Genomic DNA, 27,725 nt, shown 5'->3' with positions numbered 1-27,725 from the left:
TGGGATGCTACCACCCAGATGCCACCAGGACAGAGCCTTGCTCAGCCGGCAAATTGTTGAATTCAGAAGCTCCCCAACTTTGAAAAAGTGCTGACTGCGTGAGGCTTCAACCCAGGATGCATCTGAGTGGCAGCATGCCAGCTAGATAGGTGGTGATTTAGGTATGATAACATCCAGAGGCATCCCAGATCCTGAATTCAAACTGGAAGAGGTAAACTGGCTTATTTGTTCATGGAATAGTGAGCTCTTCTACTTTCATATCTCTCCTGCAAACACCAGTCCAGGCACACAGCAAACAATCGTTTCCATGGCTGTCATATTTTCAGCAGTTTAGGATTCTCCAAATTGCCCACAATAGACAGGACTTTCCTATTCTTATGCACATCAATTTGCAGTGGTGGCTGGTGAGTTTCACATCAATGGATAATGAATCCACTGCAGGGTTTAGTCCAAACTTTAAAGGCATTATCCAAGGTCCTGTAAAGTTTCAGCTAAAACCTGGAGTGTATTCACGAGGGCACTGACATTGAACCCACCTTCTGCTATTGTATGTATGATCCCATTTCATTCTCTAGTGGGTCTGTATTTGCTCTCATTGGCGGGTTATAGACCGCCCATTTGGGGCGGTCTGGACCCACCCCTTTCCCCGGAGTATCGGGGCCTCAGTGGTTAGAGCGGCAGCCGCTGAGGCCCCGATCCGCCCCTTTCAGGCTGTGGGGAAGCAGCAAAACGCCGCTTCCCCGCAGCCTAAAAAGGGGTGTCCCTGGGGCTTCAAGCCCCAAGGACACCCCGCGGCGGCGGGGAGAAGAGAAAGGGACCGCTTGGCCCCTTTCTCTTTTAGTCCGCTGGGCGCAGCCGTCTGAAGGCTGCGCCCAGCGGACTAAACCAGGAAGGAGCTCTGAAACGGAGCTCCTTCCTGCTCCGTGTTCAGGGCGCACTAAGCGCCCTGGCGCAGAGCAAGGACGTCACGTCCACGCCGCCCCGTCTAGAGGCAGCGCGGCCGTGACGTCCTCATGGCGGCGGCCATATGGAAGGGCCGCCACCGTTTAGTGCGTGACGAGCACGCACTAGGGTTAGGGCGGTGCGGAAGCACCGCCCTTTTGTAACCCTAGTGCGTGCTCGTCACGCACTAAAGTGCCGGTCTGTAACCGGCCATTGTTTATTTAACTTTATTTCCAGTGCTAACTCTTTTTTTAAGAGCCATGGTATACTGATTTGAGTGCTGGACTAGTATACTGGGAGGCCAGGGTTCAAATCCCTGCTTGACCACAGAAACCCACTGAGTGATCTTGGGCTTGTTATACTCGCTCTATTCCTCAGAGGGAGGCAAAAGCAAACCCAGCTCTGAACACATTCTGCCAAGAAAACTCAGTGATATGTTTGCCTTCAGGTCATCATGAGTCAGAAATGTCTTGAAGGCACACAACAGTAGCTAATTCTTTTTAAAGAAGGAAGTGATAGAAAAGGCTTTGCTTATGCACTCTAGGACAAGGTAGAAAATTGCAACCATTTGCAGTAAGTGATCACTTTCGGCATTCATACAATCCAACATAAGAATGGGATTTGAATTCAAAGTGATCTTGATTGTGTGACCTTAGGTCAAAATGCAGTAGGAAGAAATTTAATAAAGGCAAATGTAAAACACGAGCAAAGGAAAGAGTAGGAGATCAAAAGCACAAGCAACAGTTGGTGGATAATGGGCTAAACAAAGACAATGCAGTTGAAGGAGATATATGCTAGTTATGTGATGCTTCAGTATCATTTATGCATTGGACTATGTTATGCATAGGATCCTGCAGGCGTTCTGCTTACTTAAAACTAGTTTAACTCATCTGATCTCTCTGGAGTACAGTGTGTAGTTCTAGGAAAATACTGTTTAAGAAATGGGTAGACAAAATAGAACAGGTTCTGAGTGCAGCAGTAACAACGATGAGACATATGTAAAAGAAACCCTAGGAAGAAATGAATTGGGTATAATTAACTTCAGAAACTGAGAGGGGGACATGATGACATTCTTTAAATACCTGAAGCACTGTCAGATCTATTCAAGCAACATTTTATTCCATGCTGCCAGAGAGGACAGGGCTGGCTCTAAGAGAATTAAGGGCCCAGACAGGCCAAAATAAAGCTGCTTCAGGTCACTTTGGAGGTATGCTGTTTAAATGACACACACATCTTAAGCAGTCAGGTTTCTGGCTTCTTAGGACACATGCAGCATTTAAATATCATACCTCCAAAGTGACTCAAAGCAGCCTTATTTTGGCCTGTCTGTATGGGTCCCTTGGTTACTGGATGGGAAGTTTCAGTTGAATGTTAGGAGAAATATCTTAAAGGTAGACTGTCCCTGCTATATGTTTTCAAGCATGTCTTCTAGATTTCCTGCATCAATTATAGGTTAAACTGGTACATTAAACTCTGTCTTGGAAATTATGGTACTCAGGCACCAAGCCTTTCCAGCTGCATGCTTCTGCTGATGGAGTTTAAGGCTTGGTCTACAGTACCATCTATTCAGAACATTTACATGCAATAAGTATATACCCCAATCTGCACAAAGATTCAGGGATTTGTTTTCTCTAGGTGCGTTGTAGAGAGATTATATTTATTACTTTATCATTTTGTACATTTCTAACCTGCCTTTCAATACATGGTCCTCACATGTCAGCAAAAACTTTTAACATCCAAGAATAATATAGACACAGCTTACCTATGCAGAAGAATAGGATGGTAAAGAAGATTGTACTATTTTGGACAGCACATTTTGGTATTTTGCATATAAAACAATCAAACATGTTAACTTTACTATGCAAATGCATTACTTCTGTGCAAAACCTAAGATTTTGCTTTTGTGCTAAGTTTTCACAAATGTGCCTTGAAATATGAAAAACTCACCACTGGTTGACTGTCTCAAGGGGGTGTCTCATTGCACTGAAACTCCCTTTTTCACTGAGGATAAGAAAATTAGAAAATATTCTTTACAAGCTGCAGCCAGTATAGTGTAATGGTCTGGGTGTTGAACTGGGACTCTGGAGACCAGAGTTTGAATCCACACTCAACCATGGAAATCCACTGGGTGAACTTGGGTATGTCACACTCGCACAGCCTCAGAGGAAGATGAAATATAAGCCATGCTAAGAAATCCCTGTGATAGGTTTGCCTTAGGATTGCCATAGGTTGGAAACATTTTGAAGGCATAGAAGAACCACAGATTCTTTCTACCTCTAGTGTGCAAACCACACAGAATCCCAAAGACATGGACACTTCTCTATTATCACCATTTACATATCCTCTATCTTAAATTGATGGAAACAATTCCCAATAAATCATCTGCCATCCCAGTTTTTCTTGTTTCCTGCCATTTTCCTCCTTTGTCCTGAAGTGACTTCAGTTTCTGCAAACTGATTTGAAAGGGCAAAAATAGTTTGCACTCAATACCTCAATGGTAGGAGCAGAGAGGAGGAGGAGGCAGAATTTTGCTCTTCCCAGTAGGTTCAGATAAAAGCAAACCAGATGAGACTCTTCTAGCTTGTGTGTTCTTCATTAATAACTTTTGTCATTTTTACTATGCTTTGATGCTGCTTAGCCTAGGGTGATCAGATGTCATAACTGCAAAGGAGGTCAAGGCACTACAAAATGTAGGACATTCAAGAAAAATGTAGAACATTACACACTAAAAGCTAAAAAACAGTCATAGGCATGTTACAGACCCCCCAGAATGGGCGGTCTGCCACCGCCGCCATTTGCAGCGTGAAGGAGCCCCAGCGTCCAAACTGCGCGGCTCGTCCGCGCTGCAAATAAGAAGCCCCCAAATGGCGCTTCTCTTTGTGCCGTGGCTATGATGCTGCGAGGCACCAATGGCACACTTGCACATCATTTGCGCTGTGTGACGTGCGGACACAACGCGTCCGCTACATCAAGATGGCAGCCCCCATGTGGAACGGGTGCTGCCATTTTGTACAGACTCGGTCCGTATTGGGGTTAGGGGCATCCGGAAGGGATGCCCCTTCTCAACCCTAATACATACTGAGGCAACTTTAGCACGCCGCTTCAGCGCGTCTGTAACGCGCCATAGACATGTAAATTCATGCTTCTTAGTCATGATTTAAATGAAGGGCATTTTGGAAATCCTCCTGGACAGTAGGTTGAAATGGAGGACGTGTTTGGGGAAAGGAGGGCATCTGGTTACCCTGTGCTTGGCCACATGTTCTGATATTCATCTGTGAAATGTTGGAGGATATGCATTTATTCATCCTATGCTGTATGCCCATGAGCCGCAATACCATGTTCTTTCCCTGGTTATTTTAAGCCCAGGAGAGGCCTTTTCAAATACACACACGCACATCTACACAACCAAACATATATAAGAATAGTAGGCCCTTGGGGGGGGGGCTCAAACTGGTTGTCAAGGGTGCATATTTCCCAATCCTAGTGTACTGGTTAAAGCATTTATGTTACAGTTATTTAGGGCAGTAAGAGAAAAGGTTAAACAATTTATGTTACAGTTATTTGGGGCAGGAAGAGAAAAGCAGGAGAATCCAATTCAGGCCAATGGACAGAAATTTTGACATGTGGTGGCCTCATTATAAAAAGGGCTACTAATATATTTAAATAAAACTAGGCAAGCTGCCACTGCCATAAATATGTTAATGAAAAGGCTTTCTATTCTCTACTACAAAATGAATATGTGCACAAGAGAGGGATGTTTAGCCGTGTGAAAGTTTGTTCTCATAAGGTCAGGGAGAGGGTTGTTTTGGGAAGCTGGGACCCCAGTTCTACAAACCTGATCTGATTCCAACTGTGCTGCTCTATACTCCCATACCATAGACAGATAATTGGTACTGGCTGATGTAATCTAACTAGAGCTAGGATGGGATCAGGAAGTGTATATTTATCTCCTGTGTTTTTCCTAAAACTATATATGACCTAAAGCAGCTCACTATGCAAGGTTTATTTTGAAAATCAAAAACAATATATGATACAAAAGTTTAAAAAGCATTGAACAATCAATCCAGTTAAAATATTAATATAGATTTTTTTTAAAAAAATGTGCATGAGACATATGAATATTACATTAATTGCATATCTTCAACGGCTCAAGGCTTGTTTAAATAATCAGGTCTCGTCCGGCTGGTCAAAAAGTGCATTTTTCCTAAGCTTATTTTACTGGATAAAAGAAATACATGGGCCCTATGGATACCAAAATCTGTGGATGCTCAAGTCCCATTATATGCTGTGGCATAGTAAAATGGTGTTCCTTATGTAAAATGGCAAAATCAAAGTTTGCTTTGGGAATTACACACACACCATCCATTGCTTGAAAATATTTGTGTATATGGAAATATTTCAAGCACTGGATGGCTGACTCCATGAATGCAGAATCTGTGGATATGGAGGGTTGACTGTAGTGCTAAAATTGTTTCAGAGAAGAAAGTGGGAGGAGAATTCAATTTAGTCCATCAGTCAATCAGTCAGTCTGTCTGTCATGTTATTAAACAGTAGAAGGGAATTTCTGATAATAATGGGTGTTCAACAATGAAATTGATACTCCTTTTTAGGGCATTACAAGTAGAGACTGCATAGTCACCTCAATTGGAATGCTTTAATAGCAGGTTTCTGATGAAACAGATGACCTTTAACCACCTCTATGGATCCAAATAAGTGTGGCAGCTGGTGGCTTCCATGCCTTTAGTGTGGCAAGTTTCCTCTGAGGTCCAGGCCAAAGTTAAAGAAGCAATCCAAAGTGCTGAGTTTATTTGGTGCTAGCACCTTAGATAGGTCATGTAATGTTTGAACTAGAACACAGAGTGGATTCATTGCCCTGCTAACATAGCAGCCACCAGGGCTAAACAATTTCTGCATAGTCTGTTGCAGATCAGTGTAAAATATACATTAAAATTATTTTTAAAAAAAGATCAGAGAAACCGAATTTCTGGATATCCTACTGGGCATTTACATTTCACCATCATGGATAAAATATGAAATTAGCAGTTAATTGTTTTTTACTTCATGACTCTCAAAGGCTTGATGTGGAATTAAATATGTTATCAATAAAACAAAAATAAGAGTCCAGTTCCATCATTTAAATTATTCTTATGATTCCCTATAGTGAAGGAGAGAAAACAGCATTTGGGTTATTCTTTCCTCCCCCCACCCACATTTTTTTCTTTACAGATTTGGTGTAATAAAGGACTCTTTCAATGCCCAGCCTCCGACTCCAGTTACATAATTCTTGTCTCTTGAGAAACCACCACAATTACTGCAAAGCTATTCTTGCCATTCTGGATCTTCACAAACCATTCCGTGAAAAGCTCCATAGGGATTTGAGGCACATCACACTCAAATGCCCTTCAAGAACACGAAGAGAGGGGGGCTTTATAAGATCATTCTATAATTTGAAAATTCATTGTGGAAATGCCAGTCAGAGATAAATGGAAATGAACTGTTGTTCCATAATATCTAAGAAGAGAATATAGGAAGCTGCATTGTACTAGCTCAAACTGTTCATCCCTGTAGCCCAGGACTATTTAAACTGACTTGGAGAATGGATAAATCTGTCCATAAGGTATGCTTCATCATATTTTGTGCTCCATACTATTTTCATCTCCTCCCCCCCCCCCCCCCGGCAAAGATTTGGTGTGGCCACATTGGTTTAAGCTTCACAGAAGCTGTATGTAGGATTGTGTGCATATTCAGTCGTTTAACACATTTTCAGAAGAGTTTTTGAATGATATGAGCCTTTCTTTGTATGCTATTTTTCCTAATCTAGCCATTTTAAAAATAATAATAATAATAATAATAATAATAATAATGGTGAACTGAATCATGACATTCAGAGAAATAAGAAAACAGCCCTCACAGTTCATTCATTAATTCAGGAAATTTGAATTTCCGAATCTAGAGTTGGAAGAGACCACAAGGGCCATCCAATCCAATTTCCTGCCATGCAGGAATACACAATCAAAGCACTCCCAACAGATGACCATCAAACCTGTTTAAATAATACTAAATAAATAAATAAATAAATAAATATAAACACCACCAATGGAGGAGATTCCACCACACTCAGAGGCAGCACATTTTCCATTGTCCAACAGTTCTTACTGTCAGGAAGTTCTTCGTAATGTTTAGGTGAAATCTCTTTTCCTGTTCTTTGAATCCATTGTTCCATGTCCTAGTCTCTGGAGCAGCAGAGAGCAAGCTTGTTCTATCTTCAATGTGACATCCCTTCAAATCATACCAAACTAGATGTTGGGCTGCAGTTTCTATCAACCCCAGCCAACAAGGCCAGTGGCAAAGGATCATGGGGATTGGTGGTTATAACATTTGGTGGGCACTAAGTCGGGGAAAGCAGATCTAGCCGATAGTACTTAGGAGATGGCACTCGGGGGGAAAAAGCTGGTGGGCAAAGTGATCTCCTCCAGGCATTATGCCACTGCACCCACAGCATTTTTCGTCATTGTCTATGCTGATTAGGGCTTCTAAGAATTGTTATCCAACAGTATCTGGAGGATCACAATTTGTCCACACCTGGAGCAGAGCCTGATGTTTCTACCACTTGACCACCATTGTTGAATCCTACAGCAGGGACTACAGAGCAATCAGTGAGAAGCACACTGCTGGAAATCATGCGGTCCTGCAGACATTGTTAGATTGCAATTAGGTCACACACACACATTTATAAGCCATCCCTGACCAGGAGGAGTTTTTTAAATGACATTTTTGTTGTTGTGTGCCTTCAAGTCATTTTCAACTTCTGATGACCTTAAAGTAAACCTCTTATGAGTTTTTCCTGGCAAGATTTGTTTAGAGGAGGCTTGCCATTGTCTTCCTCTGAGGCTGAGTGAATGTGACTTGCTCAAAGTCACCTGGGTTTTCCACAGCCAAGGGGAGATTTGAACCCTGGTCCAACACTCAAACCACTACATTATATTGGTTCTCATTCATCACAATCTACCGGATGCTTTGAAAGTGGAGAGGCCAGAAAATGTTCTCTATGCAAACCATGTGCTGTACTACTGAGCTACAGCCTTTTCATAGGCACATTGCAGAGGTCCATCCTGCCTAAAACTTATGCTCTGTCACTAGAGAGCTTTCCTTTGCTTTCTCCTATAATCTGGAGTTTGGAGAAGTTTATTTTTCTGGACAAAAACTCCCAGAATACCTCAGCTCAGTCACAGTGAACATAAGGATAGTGTGAGATGTATTAGACCCTCCCAACTCCACCCTTTTCTAGGCTCCAGATATCTACTCAGATTCTAAATGTAATACTCCAGATAAGTGCAGGACCTCCACAGGAGGAGCCTCTAAGGAAAGTTTGGATTGAAGCAGATATTAATGTCCAGGTTTATCATTGTAACATAGCTTTGCCAAGCTCTGATCTACTCACAGATGCATGCTAAGTAGTAACAGTTAAGTCAGTTAATGAAGTATGCCCTGACTGTCAAGGACAATCCTTTCCTTTTTATTACTTAACATATCTCAGTATCAGCCTAGACACTGAAAAATTCTGAACGGGCAAAATCATAAGGACTAGATGATGCACATCCATGTTGAAGAAAACATATTGTTGAGATGAAGAAAAGGTTGTAAGTTCCTCATAGAACCATAGAGGCAGAAGAGACCACAAGGGCCATCAATCCAACCCCCTGCCATGCAGGAACTCAAAATCAAAGCACCATCAACAGATGGCCACCAAGCCTCTGTTATAAAACCTCCAAAGGAGGAGACTCCATCATACTCTGAGGGAATGTGCTCCACTCTTGAACAGCTCTTACTGTCAAGAAGTTCTCCTAATGTTTATGTGGAATCTTTTTTCCTGTAGCTTGAACGCATTGATCCTAGTCTCTGGAGCAGCGGAAAACAAGGTTGCTTCATGCTCAATATGACATCCCTTCAATATATAAATACTGAGTACTGGACTGTGGCTATTGATGAACTGATGAATTGTTATTTTAGAGAACTAATAGGAATGTCAGTTAATTCAGTATTAGTGTTTTATTGATCGTATTTTGTATTATTGTATTATTTTTACTGATGTAATTCCACCTCCTGGGAGAGGCAGGAAATATAAATAAACTTTATTATAATAATTATTATTAAATATGGCTATCGTGTCAGCCCTTAACCTTCTCTTCTGTAAGTTAAACATACCCAGCTCCCTAAGCCACTCCTCATAGGGCATGGCTTCCAGACCTTTCACTATTGTGGTTGCCCCCTCTGAACATGCTCTAGTTTATCAATATCCCTCTTCCTAATTCCTCAAACTAAGCTTGACATGTACAAAACATTCTGAGCCATGTGCAAAAACATCTTGACACGTTTTGCTGATAAAACAACCAGAACACTGAAATATGATACAAAGAAATACTTGTGAAATACATAGCTTGTAAACAGCGTTTGCTCCTTCTTGGATAGTTTGCTAAGTATGTCATAGCCCTTTGTTGACCAACTGCTGCTGCTGCATAGTTTTGTAACAATTTTCGACAATGTTGGTTTAATTGTTCACTCGGAGTGGAAACCTCCTGGGCTGCCAAACCAGAGTCTGCACAGCATGTTAAGTAAACTGATGAATTCAATCTGCTGTCAGACTCCATTCATGAACCTTACAGTGCTTTTTTAAAATCCACTTCTACTCATCTCAAGGGAAACACATTTTCCAACCATTGTTCAATATTTTAAAATATTATTTCCAGTACTACACATTATATTTAACTGGAATATGGATTTGATTGCTGGAGCTGAATGCAAAAAGGTGTAATCCAGAGGGTAATATCCACATTGCAGGAATGGACTACATCTGGCCTGCCAGATGTTGTTCTACTGATACTCTCATCATCCTTCACCATTGTTTATGCTGCCAAGGACTGCTGAGATTTGCAGTCTAACTACATTGGAGGGCTACAGGATTCTCTGTCCTGTTCTAATCCTCTGGTGCACAAGGAACAGTTTCTATGGATGCAGTTTAATATTTCTCACAAAACGTTGTTCCTCTAATGTTTCGAGTCTTTCCTGTCAGATGGCTTTGTTCAGAAAAATATGAAACAGGAGAACTCTGGAGCTGCAATTATGTAGCTGAAATCCAAGGACACATGGTGTTAGCTCCAATATTGATTCTTGTCATTCTCAAGAACACATTGAGTAATTAAACAGAATGGATGATGGACCACAACCTTTTCATGGATGGGCCCATTCAGTGACACAGAACAGTTAAAAAACAAAAACAAACCAAGGACTAATGAAATCTCAAAGGAGGATTTGGAATGAAGCTGAAGGGCTGAAACAGGTCAGCATTTAACCCCCTCCCAAAGACTTTGAGAGCCAGTGTGGTGTAGTGTTTTGAGTACTGGATTATTACTACTGGAGACTAGGGTTCAAATCCCCTTCAGCCGTGGAAACCCATAGGTGACTCTGGGTGAATCACACATTCTGAGCCTCACAGTAGGCTCAGAGTGCTATAGAATCATGGAATCATAGAGTTGGAAGAGACTGCAAGGGCCATCCAGTCCAACCCCATTCTGCCATGCAGGAACTCCCAGTCAAAGCATCCCCAACAAATTATGTAATGGGGGTGTCCATCTACTTTGTAGAAAGACATACTATAGATTAATCCTATGGAAAATCACCACCTTGAGTCCTCAGAGGAAAGAAAGCAAAGACAACCCTCCTCTGAACAAATCTTGCCAAAGAAAACCCTGTGATAGGTTTGCATTAGCATCAACATAAATCAGTAATTACTTGAAGGCACACAGTATTCATGAACCTTACAAAAACTGTTTTTCCAGATAAAATCATCCTCTGTCAGTTATTTGCCCCAATGGTCCTTGCATGTTTATCCTCGGTGGGACAAATTGCAGTTTAGGCTTAATTTAGGTCTTAAATCCCATCCAGCAATGTTGAAGTCCTGATCCAATTCTTCCCTGGCAATTTCTACTACAAATTTTTAAAACTAGAGGAGATCCTTACAGACTTTTCAGGTGACATCTTGTCTAATTTTACCCCTAAATGACCCTAAAGGACATTTCATACCCCCAAAAGAGAAAATATTGAGGTCTGCAACAATGAACTCTACTAAGAATTGACTGTGCCTTCAATATTTTACCACCCTGAATGCAATTGTTTTTATCAGATTCCCAAAGTTAAGCAAGGTCAGACCTGACTGGTATTTGGATGGGAGATTACTAGGGAATACCTTATGTTCCCTACTTCCCTAGACACTGTCCATGCCATTATGTCAAGATTTTACATTTTGTTGTTATTGTTGTCTGTCTTCAAGTCATTTCTGACTTATGGTGACTCTAATGCGAACCTATCATATGGTTTTGTTGATAAGATTTGTTCACAAGGGCATTTGCCTTTGCCTTCCTCTGCGGCTGAAAGAATATCATGTGCCCAAGGTCACACAATGGGTTTCCATGGCTGAGTGGGGATTCGAATCCTAGTCTCCAGAGTCACAGTCCAGCACTGAAACCACTGCAACATACTGGCTCTCATTTTACATACCAGATGAGTTATTCCATGGCTTGATAAAGTTATGCATCCAAGAACTTTGGAACTGAAAACTAAAGTAAGAACTCACCAGAGAACGTGCAGACAGTAGCGAGGAACATTTGAAATAGAGGCTCTAATTTTGGGTCAGGATCATTTTCAACCCTGTGCTTATAGAAAAGCTGGCTGGTCTGGGAGAAGAACAGCTCAAATACTGAAAACCTGCTGTTACTAATACTTAGGATGTTCCAAAAGGGTTTCATGGGGGAGGGGAGGTTGTTTCTTAGAGAAGCAAGAATAGCCTCCCATTTGTGAGAGCCATCATTACGTGTCCTTTTTGCAGAGTTTCCTATATAATCCTAGTTTTCAGGAACACTTTTCCCCCCCTTACCACTTGCAGTTGTTCTGAACAATATAACACCTTCCATCATATCTCACCTCCTGAAGATTGTAGTGGCCCTGAAACTACAAGTGTCCTATTATCATCAGAGAAAAGAAAGAGACAACATCCATGCCATCTCAGGCCAAACTGTTCTTCTGTTCCCACCCACTATCCACTTTCAGTGAACTACAAATAGGCTATGGCCCATTGCAGCAATCAATGTTCGCTGCAGGAGGTGTGCATTTTAACTTGGTAAGAGCTTGGAAGGAAATTGTTATAAATCATTACTTATTTGTAATTAAGATCTTATTTGCAATAACTAGGACATGATTACATCATAATCTGATTGTAACTTCCTCAGCCATAATTTCACTCCTTTTGGAATGTAAATGCAACTTTCATTACCTGAGTCTAACAATGAATGTAAAAAAAATAAATTAGACTGTATATTCAACAAATCTCCTGAGTTTGGGAATGTAAGATTTTTGCCCTAGGTCTTCCCCCAGGAAACTCAGCTTCCATATAGCTAATGGGGAATTCTGCAGGCTATAGTCCAAAAAAAGTAACACTGTCTCGTTTTGCTTACATGAACTGATTTGGTGTTTTCTCCCATGTTTATTCCCGTGGTTTTGATTAGATCAATTGAATCAGTTGTTCAATCCTGAGTCAACAGATAGATAAACAGAATTTACACAATGGCTCTACTTTAGTTAAGGCTAACAGTAGGATTTAAGGCTTGATATCCACATTCTCAAGATATTTCAATGTTTTGAGCTCTGAGCATATTGCTTTTTTGTGTTATTTCTTCCTTTGTGCACCTAGCCATTTTCACTAACAATATTTTAGTTGTTAAGGTTGTAATTCCTTAAAGCTGTACACACAGTGTCACATCATGCCACCCCACTGACCTCCTCCCATACCACACCATACAGGGTCGTTAGTAATGTGTTTTGTATTAATGTTGCTCACAAATTGTAATTCCCATATATCAGTAAATGTGATGGTAATAGTTATCACATAAGCAATTAGCAAAATTAAAATTATACTTTTAAATTACAATATCATATACACAGCCTAAATGTATTTACATGCACATTGTATCGTATGGTTAAAGTGAAAATTTGGTAAGATGTGCTATTTAAGAAATTAAATTTTTTAAATTTTAACTTTTTAAAAAAATATTTAAAAAATGATTAAAACTTAAAATTTATGATTGTTGTTGTTGTTGTTGTTGTTGTTATTTAAAAAACACGGGGCCTCTCTTTTCTCTTCCCACTGAGCTTTGCCCCACTGACACCATCTCTTCAGTGTTTTAAAGGGATTCAGGCAAACACCACAGCCCATTTCTGCCAAAAGGCAGATATTTGGAGAGTAGTGGTGTCAACCCAACTCCTTAAGGTGTCACATGGTGCTGTCTCTGCACCCCATACCAACACCCCTGCCTGTACATCTGTGTGCCTAGTCATAGAAACATATGTCTGTGACTGGATGTTGGACTCTTTCAAACAAGTAACTAAATCTTTTCGAATCATACAAGAGCTACCCCGAACTGAGACTGGCAAATATATATTTCCCAGAATTTCAGCCATACAATTCCATATACCCTTCCATAGCTTACATGTACGTCCAGCCAATATATTATCAGGAAAAATAGTAGCTACCACTTTGAAATTACTTCCAAAACCAGAACAATGGATTCCACCTCAACATTAAGAGGAACTTCCTGACAGTAAGGGCTGTTCGACAGTGGAACACACTCCCTCAGAGTGTAATGGAGTCTAACTCCTTGGAGGTCTTTAAACAGAGGCTGGATGGCCATCCGTTGGGGATGCTTTGACTGAAAGTTCCTGCATGGCAGGGGTTGGACTGGATGACCCTTGCAGTCTCTTCCAGCTCTAGGATTCTACTTTTCATTTCTGGAGACACACTTAGAAAAATCACTTTTTGCACTGTAAGCCCCCAGATCCCCAGCCAAAATAGCCACTGGACTTGATGGCTGGATGATCTGATAGTTGTACTGGAGCCTGGTGAAATCAGTTTTAGACAAGTATATAATCTCTATACAGCTATCTCCCAACTATTAAATTGCTATTGCTCATGCCCATGATTTTTGTTCAGGTTCACTGCAATGGAAATTAAGTATAAAAATAATACAAATCTCAGAGAAAGGCATCATATGAAAGCTAGAGGTGACACAAAAGTCAAGCTGCCCTGAATTGAGGTCACCCTGGTTGACACAGTGAAAATATCACCTTTAGTGCAGTAACAATATTTGTGCAAGTTTCATTATCTATGTTAACTTCAATATATTGAGGAGATGCTGGCTGGAGATAAGTAACTAGGCAACGATTCTCGCATTACACATTGTTATTGTTTTGTGCCTTCAAGTCATTTCCAGCTTATGGTGACCCTAAGGCAAACCTAACATGGGGGTTTCTTGGCAAGATACTCAAGGAATTTCACCTTCATCAAATTCCAACTTCTTTATGAATGTATGTGTTTTTCTCTATCTTAATAATGTATAATTTATTTTGTTGCACCATTTCCCAGAAAAGGTAAGTTAGTACCCTGTTGCCCTGTTCCAACAAACGTCATGGAAACTGGTTATTAGAGTAAACATTTTATGTATCTTCAAAACCCTCTCTCTCTGTGTGTGAACATACACATGCACGTTCATGCACATGAAATTGGTGGGAGAATGATGGCATTAATATATAAATTAAAAATCCCAAGTCAGCAGGGAACCTCAGCAATCAGAATACAGGCCTCAGCTCAATTTTTCCACACCACAACAAAAGCAACTATGATATCTGTGAAGTGTAAAGATGTATCATTGAATACTATAGTTAGGATTGTCTATGCCATCATATTTCTCATTTCTACATATGGTTGTGAAAGCTGGACAGTGAAGAAAGCTAGTAGGAAGAAAATAAACTAATTTGAAATATAATGCTGGGCAAGAATTCTCTGGATACTGTGGACTGCTAAAAAAAAGAAAAACCAATGGGTTTTACAGCAAACCAAGTCAGACTTCTCCTTAGAAGCCAAGATGTCTAATATGAGACTGTCATACTCTGGCCATATCATGAGAAGACAACACTCACTAGAAAAGGTAATAATGTTTGGTATGGTAGACGGCAGTAGGAAAAGGGGAAGGCCTCATTACAAATGGATAGGCACACTCAGGGGAGCTATGGCCAAGAGTGTGTGGGATCTGAACAGGTCTGTTGAAGGTCAGGGTGACTTGGAAGTCTTTCATCCATAGGGTCATCATAAGTTAAAATTTATGGCAGTTAACTACAACAAAACCTATTAAGTAATCAGCCGCAGTACAGAACCAAACCAAACTAACTTAAAGCTGCTTTATGAGTAGGGTGGGTCAAAGTTACTTTGTACAAAATAATGAGTTTCTATAGTAGTTCCAAGACACACACATACCGTCCAAGTAGTCAGGAAGCATGAGCCATAGTCTTCTTCTACCATTTAGTGAAGCAATACACTATAAAGGTAACAACATGTAACTACAGTTACATTGCACGAGGAATAAAATTATCACCCTCCCCACTTTTTGTGTGTGGAATTCAAAAGTCATGTTCTATTACAGGGTTGTTAGTGTCTCATGGTTCATTTTTGGCTCCTCCAGAATTCCAGAGGCTACATTATGTTTTTGTGGCTGCCATTTTGGGAAACTTTGAGGCCATTCAGGGGCAGAGCTTTGATTCTTTTGAGGGGTAGAATCACCCCCAACAGCATTTCATTATGTTGCTTCAAGTTGACCCTCATTTATGGCAGCCCAGTCACAGGAGATGTTAGGTTTACAAGATTTGTTCAGAGAGGCTTTGCCATTGCCTTCCTCTTAGGCTGAGACCATTATGACTTGCCCAGGGTCACTTAGTGGGTTTCTATGGCTGACTGGGAATTTGAACCCTAGTCTGCCAGGATCCTGGTCCTCAACCACTCAACCACTATACCATTCTGGCTCACCAACAGCATTCCACAATCCTGCAAAGTTGTTTCTATTTATTTTGATACATGGGTTTTATTTTATCAAAATGACTTTTGGGCTGAATTGTTCTGTGAGGAATCTTAGATCATGGGTGGCTTTGTGGGGCCACAATAGGAAACCTAAATGTGCTTCCCAAGGGCCACACTGAACCCTGAAATTCCCACAATTCCCACTAATACTATATAGGCTTAAGGGGATCTTGTGTGAATTTTCTTTCAGCCGTCTGTGGGGTTCCCAGATACTACTGCTTCCTTGCTCTATTATCAAACCATGAAGACTCATTTTAAATCAGTCTAATAATACACAATACACTTTAAAAGTATGCTTCATATTGATAGGAAAAAAAGGTTAATATGTGTAAATGTGATGTTTTCTGCAGATTGCAAAGGAGAAACACTGCTGATAATTTGAGAGACAGAAGAACCTTTTAGCAAATGTAAAGCTACTTCGTCTCTCCCACCCTCCCTCTGTGTCATGTCAGAACAGTGTGGAGTTAAATATTAAGCAGATCTTTTATCTGGTCCCTTTAATGGAAGAATGGGATACTTGAACTGCACTTAGAAGACTACATCACTATAAAAAAGAATACAAAGATGATGCTGAAATAAGCATAAATCAGTTCTCATTGCAGACCCTCCCTCTTAAAGAATCTGGCGTGTTGAGTCCAGCTTAGAATAAAAGCCAGTATGCCTGTGATACATTCAGCATTCCAATTGCTCATGAGATTGATCTGAGGCCCTTTCACACTACACAGGTATAGCACTGCAATTTCACATTAAATACCATGGTTCCATCCTATGGAATCCTAGGGTTTGCCGTTTGGTGAGGTACTATAGCTCTCTGGCTGAGAATTCTAAATTTGTTGTTGATGTTAACTGCCCTTGAGTTGATCTCAACCCATGGCGACCATGTGAATGAGACATCTCCCAGACCCCCTGTCCTCCACTACTCTGCTTAGTTCCTGTACATTCATATTTGTGACCTCCTTAATAGAATCCATTCATCCAACATACAGCCTTCCTCTCTTTCTACTTCCCTCCACCTTTCCTAGCATTATTGGGGTATTTTCCAGTGAGTCATGATTTCTCATTATGTACAACACCTTAAGTTTTTACATTATGATTTCCAGAGAGATTTCTAGCTTGATCTGCTCTAGGACCCATTTATTTGGCTGTCCATGGGATCCTCAGCACTCTTCTCTAGCACCACATCTCAAATTAATTGATTTTCTTTCTATCTTGTTTAATCTCTCACATCCATACATGGTAATAGGGAACACAATAGCTTATATGATTCTAACTTTTGTGCTGAGTTTTATATCTTTCCCTTTTAGGATCTTTCCCACTTCTTACATAGCTGTCCTCCCCATTCTTCATCTTCCTCTGATTTCCTGGCTGCAGTCCCCATTTCTATCAATGTTTGAGCCTCTTTTACTATTTCTATTTCTTCATTGTCTAGGTTGTAAATAACCACCCCCTAAATTCTAAATAGCCATTCCTAAAATGCATACTCCAGGATTCCACAGGATGTAGCTATGGCAGTTAAGGAGGACTCATAATGCTATAAAGGGTCCCTGCCATTACTTTCCTCTCACTAATTTTTTCCCCTTTGCCATGCTAAATACGACATTGAATATGGAACTAGTAAGGTTGCAGCCAGTTTTACTCCACTTCCTGACACAGCATGGCTCTTGCTCTCCTACTCTGTCCCTGGTTCATGTAGAAGTCAGAGACATAGCCACATTAGTCAGGAATATCAGTATGCTAAAGGATTTTGCAACACCTTTGAGACTAACTGTGTCAGTCATAGCATGAGCTTTCATAGACTCAGTCTCCATGCATCTGAGGATGTAGGCTGAGTCTATGAACATGCGGGTTCATGTTGTGGTTGCAGTATTGCTAAGTGATGGTGTAGAATAGCTTTCAGGAGTTTAATCAAATATTTGGTCTCTTTCTCTCTCTCTCACTTTCCCATCTATGTGGTTGTATACATTTGTACATCATGACAAGGTAAAGCATTCATGGAAAATTTTATACACACACACACACGTACGTTGAGGTAGTGACAGCCACTTCTATGATTTCAGTGGTCAAAAACATGTACCTTTGTTTAGAAGACCAGCTGCCGTTTCCTCCCATTTCCAGCTTAGATACCACAAGCCCTTTCCTAGCTGAACATGAGCTCCTATCAAAAACTCCTCCCAGCTCCAAGTAGAAATTTCCCTGCTATGATAAACTGGATGAATATGAACTTCACCTCTAGTCTACTCATTGTACTGATTCACCTAAAACCTAAAATATGATTTCTTAACCCAAGGGTTTTACGATTGTAAGCAATACCAGAATTTATCTAGATGGCATTTAAGTGGAATAAAACCACAAGTTATTAATATATCTTTTTTGAGAGACACATTTCATGTCACCTAAGCTTCTTGCTTCAGGAAGTTAATGAGGGGTGTCAACCCCTTTCACTGTAATTACAACCTGCATGATACAATGTTACAAAATTACAATATAACTCCAGTATGGGAACTGAAAGAATCCCCCCTTTCCCTTACACAAACCAAGAACAAGAAGTAGATAGTACATTTTATGCAAAGAACATATTCAAACATCAGTATTAGACAGAAATTTTAGCATCACAGTTCCAAAGTCCTCCTATATATCTGCAAATATATTTCAGTTGTGCATTGCAAACTGTTTTGTTTTTTTTTTAAAAAAATACTCCTTGGAGAGCATGCCAGCTCAATTAAATGTATAATATTAAAATAATGCACCATTTTAGACACTTGCTTCCAATGCTACTTGCCTTAGAGCCCTTAAGACTTTTAAACTGAGAGACAGAGAGAGTCTTTAATGTACTCACGGTCATTGCACAGCGTTCCACTGAAAGAGGTCATGCTACAGTCACAGCTGAATCCATCCCATTGCTGTAAGCAGACTCCTTGGTTTGCACATGAGTCCTCTTGGCATGTTGTGCTTGGACCTAACAGGAGAACACATAGAAAAAAGAAGAAGAAAACATGGACTTCTGTCTTTCACAGTTATCACACGTGCCATTGGATCACACAGGGTAGTTGCCAACATCTCATAATTGAAAAGCAAACCAAAGGAAAACCCCGAGAACAGGATTTGTGGTCACTTTTTTAAAAAAACTACTATTAAAAATCCCATACAGTTTTTGGTTCAAAGAGTGGAGGGACGTAAAGGGATGAGTTCATTCAGAAATATAACAAAATAAGAGAGCTAACTCAAGCAAAATGAGGTGGTTGTAAATATCTGTAATTTTACTTCAGCATCTATGATAATTTCTCTTCAGCATGATGAGTTCTGCAGGTACTGTGGGAAACAGAATATAAAACTATTTTTTAAAAAAATGGAAAGAAAAACAAGCTAGAAAAAGAAATGTTCTGCCATCCAAGCAATGATTTGATGAAGAGCTATGGCCTGAATCATACTGGGTACTCTGGACTAGAGTAGACCTATTAAATCATTTGTTCACTGTTGATTCAACACATTGGGAAATCCTATGGTCTCCTCTAGCAGATACTAGCAATAAGATTCAGAACATGTGGAAAGTCAAGCGATGTTTGGGTTGGTCTTTGCATTTAAAATATATTTGTATATATCTAAATTGTGCCTTGGTTTATTAGCAGGAATGTTGGCAAGTATCTTTTTACATGCTTTAAATTATCCCATGCAGGGTTTAAAAAAAATGGGAAGGAGGGAATCAGCCAACTAATGCACAGGCATGCTCAAAAGTGACATCACACATGAGAAACAAAGCTATTCTATTTCTAGAGATCATAAACTAGACCATTGGAAGTGGGGGAAAAGAACGTAAAGAAAAAGGCATGATCAAAGCACTAAAGCAATCACTATACAAACAGACACAAGACTGAAAGCCTTTATGCAAAATATCCTGTAAGAGGAAGAGTTCCCTGCATCATATTTTTTAAAGAGAAAAAATGGGGGGGGGGGGGGAGGGGAGGGAATCTGATGCAATGTTAATGTGCATCAGCACCAAGGTGGCTGATGTTTCCCAATGTACCTTTGGTTGGGTTTCAGTCTTGTTTAATATATACAAGGGCCATCTACCTTGCAAATCAGCTTTCATCAATGCAACTTTGTCAGCAAAATAAAAAAAAGCAAAATATATTCAATGTTAGTAAGCAAATATCAAAATGGCAGCAAACACAGAAAGACTCTTCAGAGAAAAACGTGCATGCTGCTCTTTAAAGAGGAAAAGAAATTCCATGTAATGCAAATAAATTAATGCTAATAGACATAAATCTCCAGGCAAGCCAAAATGAGAATGCAGTAATTTGCCAGCATTTGACTACAAATATAATGGTTAATTGAGCTGATGACATGTAATGAAAGAAAATTAAAACCATGTCTTTCCATAGGACAGTTGCAAACATATTAGCGACGGGAATGCATGGTTTAATCCTGACTGGCCATTTGTCATATTCAGAGGCAGCCTGTTCCATCTTTAGCACATTTTGTTTTCCCATCATCCTGTTCACTAGGCCTTCTGCTGGAAATGACAGAATTAGGACTGAAATTAATGCCAAGAATTGTGTATTGCCCTGCCAGCATGCACCGAGGTAAGGTTGAAAAAGAGCTCAGATTTGCAATTGCATTTTTCCTTCAAGGATCACGTTATTCCACATTCCTGTATGGAAGCCACTAGCTTCCTTTTAGTGAAATTGTCTCAGTGGAAGCAGTTAGCCATCTAAGTACAGTGGGCCCTTGCCTCACGTGGGGGATCCGTTCCTCCCCCCCACGTAAGGTGAATTTTGCCTATGCTCAAGCCCCATTCATTTGAATGGGGCTCGTGCACGGTGACACGGCAGTGTGGCAGCGTGTGGGGTGGCGTGGGCACACGCCCCATTCATTTGAATGGGACATGCTGCCCCTTGCGCCCCGCGCACTCCCTGCGGCTTGAGCATCTATGCTCAAGTCCGCGTAAAGCTGTAAAATGTCTACACAAGTGTCCAATTTTAGTGTGTGTTGTGGTTTTTAGCTCAAAAGCAAACTGGTGTGGGGGCCAGTAGGCAGCCATCCATCAGGTAAATGGGGCAGAACTTGAATGAGGACACAAAGTCAGAGTAAGAAACTATACAGGCCCAAATTCAGCATGACAAATTCCTAGAGCAATTTGAAACTAGCTAAAAAAGAGCCACAGTCAATGATGGTTGGAGACCTCCATGTCCTCCAAGTTAACAGAGGCAGCAAATCCACTAAAGGAGATTTCTCAGGTGTTGAACTTCATATGGAGACAAGGTTCAGCATCTTGGAGCCCATACAGACAGGCCAAAATAAAGCTGCTTTGGGTCACTTTGGAGGTACGCTGTTTAAATGATGCATGCGTTCTAAGAGGCTAGAAGCTGTGCCAAAGCCATGTTCCAGTCCTAAGGACTGGAAGGCAGCTTTGGTGCAGTTTCTGGCCTCTTAAGATGTATGTGTCATTTAAACAGCATACCTCTAAAGTAACCCGAACCAGCTTTATTTTGGCCTGTCTGTATGGGCCCTTGGATAGCTTTGATAAAGTTCAGGCCAATACACAGAGCAGATTTATAACTCTGCTGATATGGAAGCCATTGACAGGCCAACCAATTCCTGACTAGGCATGGAGGTATTCATCTCATTCTCAAGAAAGAGAAATGTCACATTTTTCTTCCCCACTGTGTGAAATTAGGAGAGTATTGGCACATTTTTCAATGGCTTGTCCCATTTCAGAATTTTGTCTCACTGCAAATTTTGCAAGGGTTTTCCATGCAGAGAAATAAAAAACCTTATCCTCCCCATGCCAAAATTCATTATTTGTGCATTTTATTCATTCTGCTGTTATTCTGGGGCTGAGAAAAGGAATAACTTCTTACGCTGGGGTAAAACATTCTATTGCAGTTTATTGTTTTTCCCCTGCCAGGTATTTTGTCAAGAATGAGTAAATGTGCAAATATTTTTATAACCCTTAAATCTAGAGCAGTGAAACGAATGGCCAGTAGAGCACCTCTGAAGCCCAGCTACTAGTGCCCTCTGCTGGCAAGATAGCAGACTTGGATCCTATTGAAAAACTTTTGATCTGAGACTGGTTCATTTTGTCAATTTTGCAGTTTATCTACTAGAAGATTATGAGGTATTCATATAGATCTAGAGAAGTAAATTAGCTATTTATTGATCTAGATCTATATGAATGCCCCATAAACTAGCAAAATATACACACATATTATGCAGGCACATACATATGCCACGCTGGCTAGGATCCAAAACACTGGTATACAATCAGACTTATTCACATTTGGCCCTTGCACATTACACAGTTATAACACTATGATCCCCCTTTAACTGCCATGGCAACATCCTATGGATTTTGTAGTTTGGGAAGATATTTGAGTAATTCCCATCAAATTTTCTTTGTGCATGTGCGAGAGCCTGTCAACATGCTCTGAGCATGCCAAAACATCATTGGGGCCAAATGTGGTCTATCAATCACATGGGGCCAATCTGTGGTTTTAACAGCTTTGTGGGCAGATAGTTCACATAAAATGGAGATTCCCTGTGTATGCAGCAGGCTAGTGTGAATGTTACTTGATAGTCTTGGGAAGCTGCTTCTCAGTTGGGATTCTCTACATTCTGGAATGGGTCACTTTGTGGGGTTTTCCATTCTTAGGGAGAATTTTAGTGTCATTACCAGATGCCTAAAGGAGCCAACTCTGATATAAACACTTTTCGTAGGAGCCCTATATCAAACCACACTAATCTCTTAGACTGGTTTTAGAGAATCCTCCTTCCAAACAAGGATGAGCAAATGGTCAGAGGTTAGGAGGTACATCAGTCCCTCATGAGACTTTGGAGGACTGCCTCCCAATTGAACCCCCACCAAAAATATATTTTTTCATCAACATGCCTTCTAGGGGTTATGGGATCCACATTTTAAATCCCAGTACATTTTAAGAAAAGCCCTCTCCTGGGCCTAAAATGGCTTGCAGGTAGGATATGCTGAGAATGCTCCCGTGATTCCTAGAGAGTGTTTGAGGGCAATTTGTGATAACCCCTGTAGGAACATGGGGACCATAAAAATGATCTGGTGGGGGTTTACATGCGATCTACAGGCCACACATTACCCAGATTACAAGTACTGTCTACTGTGATGCAATGTGTGAATAGAGCCTCAGGAAAGGTGTCTCAGTGAAGCGCTGCAATGTGAATCTTTTTGCATTCTAAGCCATGATATTGAGCAAATGTCTGTTCAAGCATCTTTTTCTGAAAAGATCTAATTAATGATAGCTATGATCTCTTGCACAACACACAAATATGTTATCTAACTAGGTATTAATGAGGTATTTACAATTCTTTACAAGGGATGTCTAGTGCCTCAAAAAAATTGATACCTTCCAGGATTCCTTAGGATGGAGTCATGGCAGCCTGAAATGGTTTTAAAGTGCTAGAATTATCTGGTGTGAAAGAGACTGAGCCAGGTGGCCTCTTCCAGTCCCCATCTCCCTACTACAATAATCTTTTAAAGGGCAGACTTTCAACCTGGAGACCACCACTTCTCCATTTACTAAATGCCTGCATTGGTGGGAATATTCAGACAATGATGCCTTTAGAAGCAAATAAACTAGTTGCTCATTAAGATCTGGCTTCAGTATTGCAGTTATTAGTGCTCTTTGCTTAAAAAATTCAGATTCAGATGATTCCTGGTTAGTAGACAGTGGGCCATCAAAAGTTCTGATGCTTCTGTGTGCAGTGATATTATCCTTCCGGCCCCATTGGTGCCCACATCACTAATGGTATTCTAGCCCATGACACTTGCCGAAAGTGGCCGTTACCACTGCTTCTCCAAATGTCAGCTCTTCAAATACCCAGCTTCTTCCTTCAGGAGCCTTTATTTCTCTGAATTTTGGTTGCTTTTTTAAATGAAGAGATAAATGTGGGCTGAGTTGAGAACTAAGCATGCCAAAAGAAATCACTAGTTATCACTGTTTTGAGTTCATGCCACACTTTGCTTGTGTCTGTCCAACTTACATCCTCAACACCCTCATTTTTTGTTGTGTGAATTGTCTTGAATTTCTGGATCTCCATCAGTTACTCCATTTTATTTTTTCAGTAACTTGGACTGATCAAAATTGTGATCTTTAAGAATTTGGGCACTATGTCATCAAGAAGCTATTTAAATACCAGGCTCTAATCACTGACAGCATACACCACCTTCTGCTTCTCCTTCTCACCTGCATTAGAATTTGTTATTTACACAGATTTACCAAATAACGTGAAATTAGCTTTAGGTGTTTAGATATTATACATTTATTTACACCTTTGTTATTCAATGGGTAATCATCAAATTAAAATTAGAATTCATGTCACAAGGATATAAAAGTCAAACAGAAAATTGCAACATGGAGCCAAATTAAGGCATATGAGTAAACATGAGAGAAAGAAGAGACAGAAAAAGTTGATTTTCATTTTTGGGGGCCCCAAAGGTGGGAGCTCTCCAGATGTTGTTGGACTGCAACTTCCATCAGTCCTAGCCAACACAGCCTATGGTGAGGAGTGTTAAGGTCTGTAGTCCAACAGAATCTGAGGGCTGCATGCTCCTCACCTACAATTTAAATCTGATTCCTATTTCTAACCAGACTTAACACCTCTCCCCATACATTCCGCCTCGCACCCTCAGAACATCTGGGCAGCAACTCCTTAGGGTTCCCGGGGCGAGGTTATCCTCCACTTCTAGGAGGTCTTTCTCCATCGCCGCCCCAGCCCTTTGGAACACGCTGCCCATAGAGCTCCGCTCAGTTACCTCCCTGGCCCAATTCAAGCGGGAGTTGAAGACTCACCTGTTTAAAATCGCATTCCCCGATTAAGTCCTTATAGACCCCCCACCGTAAAGGCCGCACAGGCAATGGTTGGCTAACCCAGGGGCATTTGTTGTTATTTTATTTTTGTATTGTAATTTTAATACTGTTTTTGGAATTTTTATGTACTTTTAAATGTTGTGAACCGCCCTGATCTCACGGAAGGGCGGTATACAAATAAAACATTTATTATTATTATTATTATAACCCAATGCATACATGAATTTACATGAGTGTTCACATATGATTCAACAGCTGAGTCAATGAATCTACTCTACCTTGAAACTGAATTTAGACCTTGGTGTTTATCTGTTTGGATCAAACTAACTTTTTAATTCAATGAAAATATACCTTGATAGTTTTCATCAACAACTTATTGCAATATGATTTCTGGAAGATAAGTAATAGATAGGTATTTGGGAAGTAGATTTGTGAACCATCAAACACCAAGGAGAAAAATCAGATTAACTGAAATAATTGTTATTTCCACTACAAATATCCTTTTCCCACAACTGAATGGACTGTGCGTTCATTCACAAATTCTTACATTTCTACGACTTCGCATAAAATTTATAGGGAAAAATGCATGCCAAAACATGCATACATAGTAAAAAAAATGTATGCAAATGTGCTTTAGTCAATAGAAAAATGCATCTATTTGAGTGGGGAAATGTGTGGAACTTGAACCAAACAAAAATACTGTGTGAAGAATGCTGCAAGAATAAGACCTACAAATTTTCACATCTCTATCAAATCTCATTTACTTGCTAAGAGTTTAAAAACATCTCAACCTCTACCAAAGTTTGCATCTCCAGAGAGGCAGAAAATATACTGGAGGTATATGGAATTTGGAATGAGCTGCCACATAGGTTTGGTGAGTTCCATTTTGTTTACTGCAGGGATAGGCAACAAAGAAAATTGGTTCAAGGGGGCAATTTTCCTCTGGTGTACTATCAAAAAAGCATAAAAAGAGGGGAGAAAGCCCCAAACCTGTCCATGGCCGGAATCCCACTTTTAATTTTCAAAAACGTGTTGTTGTTTTTTAATGCCAAACAGTGCAAACTGGATCTCCCTGTAACCCATTTGAAAGGTATATGGCTGTTACAGGAGAAGCAAGTCTTCTCTCTTTTTGGCCACAAAAAGCATAGTCCTGGAAGACTGGAAGGGGTACATGGAGCCTCACGGCTACAGTTTACCCAGTTTTGGTTTTGGGGATCATGTTATATTAAAAGGAGCACTGAATCTTCTCAACAAATGATTCTGTGTTACACTGTATTTTGAGGAACACAGCACTAAACACTGGAATAAATGTAGCTGTAATGTTTTATCAGGCATATTTATAACTGAGGGTCACATCTAAAGAATATCTACATGTCATGTCTTGTTCTACAAGGATACCAGCATGGCTAGCTGCTTCCAACTAAATGATGAGTAGGACTCATTAAGTGTTTTTCTCATCTAATGTTAGAAACACTTGTCTGTGTAGATCCAGTGTATGTAGATTTGCAGCATCAGCACCATGTATTTGAATCTGACAGCTATGTGACATCAAGAAGTGGTTGTGTGGAAAATGATATCTATATTAATAGCTTTCATATGGAGACAACTGACATAGAGAGCTGTTTTAAGATGGCCTCTAATGGGAAGACATTTTGATTGTTATTATTTAAACTTTAAACTTATATTTGTACTTGTGGGGTGCAAATCAACACTCATGCAGTTGTATAATGCACTCACTACACCATCTTTCTGCTGAATACCCACACTGTGTAACCAATACTGTATCTGTTTATTCTAGTGCATCTGTCAATGTGATAGTTGTGTAAGTAGCACTCTGCTTATACAAAAATGAATTAAATATCTCTGTTGCACAAAGACCAAAAGGTACAAGCAGATTTGTAAAGGAACTTAGATATGTGTTTGCCACTAACAGGATTCTGCCCCTTAACTAACTCCAAATTTATCTTAATATGCCTTTTAACCACTGGAGCAGCAACTGTACATTTGGACTTGTACAGGGGACCTAAGGTAGATTACTAAAACAAGGAAGATACAGACATCCTTACAAATCTAATGTGGATTCATGGGGAACTGCATCCAGTAGTACATTCAGATCCTATGGGAGGTAGAGGGGCAATCGATCCTTACTGGCTTCAAGAGCCTGAGTTTCCCTGAGGATTTACATTTTTATTCAGATGCTCCATACCTGGTAACATAGAAGGAGCTGCCTAATACTTTGAGAAGTACTGGTCTTGGTATGTCCAAAGCCAGTTGGTTTCTGTTTCAGTATATCCCACTTGAGATTACTTGTGGGGAGGTGGAGGGGTTGGACCAACTTTGTGATTCTTAATGTAAAATGAAACATGAAGTCATACACTGTCCACCTAACCTGAAGATCTTTTGAAGATCTTCAACACCACCTTTGTTTTCATGTAGTCTCATACAGACATCAACGACAGGGGGTTTATCAGGGTCATAGTGAGCCTTGATCGAATGCTGGTAAGCTGAGGTCTTGCTTTCTACATTGCAAGTTGTACAGGCATGAAATGCAGCAGCAAAACAATCCAAGAAAACATAGGTATATGAGTCTATAAAAAGCCCTGAAGTAAATTTGAGACCTTACTAGCACCTTAACATCTCATTGACACAAGCAACCTATGCTAAAAAAAAAAACCCCTGTGCAACTAAATTAAATTAGCTAATTTAGACACTAACTACCATCTAAGCACCATGATGATATAAAGTTGCTGCACAGGAGCTAATTATCACAACAATTAATTAAAATGCAGCACAAACAAAACAGAGACATGGAAATCAGCTTGTTGGTGGCTGTGCCGATTATATTCAGGAAGATAAGTTAATGTTCTCAAGTTCAATTTGTGTTTTAGGCAATCAACGTACATTTCTCTCTCAACAGCATTCACCTTCATTAATAATGTAAAACAGGTCCAGCTTACAACTGTAGCACAGCACAAATTGATGACAGCGGCTAA

The 27,725-nt window shown here is 40.2% G+C and overlaps 1 protein-coding gene across 29 annotated transcripts in view; it reads right to left on the bottom strand.

Moving 5' to 3' along the window:
- NRXN1 (neurexin 1) overlaps positions 1-27,725 on the bottom strand; it is a 1,287,731-nt gene that overhangs the window by 586,016 nt on the left and 673,990 nt on the right. For 16 of the 29 annotated variants that reach the window (XM_089528933.1, XM_089528951.1, XM_089528962.1 and 13 more), the window contains one exon: positions 18,735-18,854. In XM_089528933.1, the coding sequence (XP_089385059.1) occupies positions 18,735-18,854 (120 nt within the window). Of the gene's footprint in view, positions 1-18,734; positions 18,855-19,966; positions 19,994-27,725 lie in introns of all 29 variants that reach the window. The other 13 variants (XM_089528929.1, XM_089528930.1, XM_089528947.1 and 10 more) reach the window with 1 other exon arrangement.

This window comes from Sceloporus occidentalis, unplaced genomic scaffold, assembly GCF_023333645.1.
Source record: "Sceloporus occidentalis isolate IW3139 unplaced genomic scaffold, rSceOcc1.0.p SCAF_6, whole genome shotgun sequence".
Lineage (NCBI taxonomy): Eukaryota > Metazoa > Chordata > Lepidosauria > Squamata > Phrynosomatidae > Sceloporus > Sceloporus occidentalis.
This window is presented reverse-complemented; position numbering and strand designations above follow the sequence as displayed.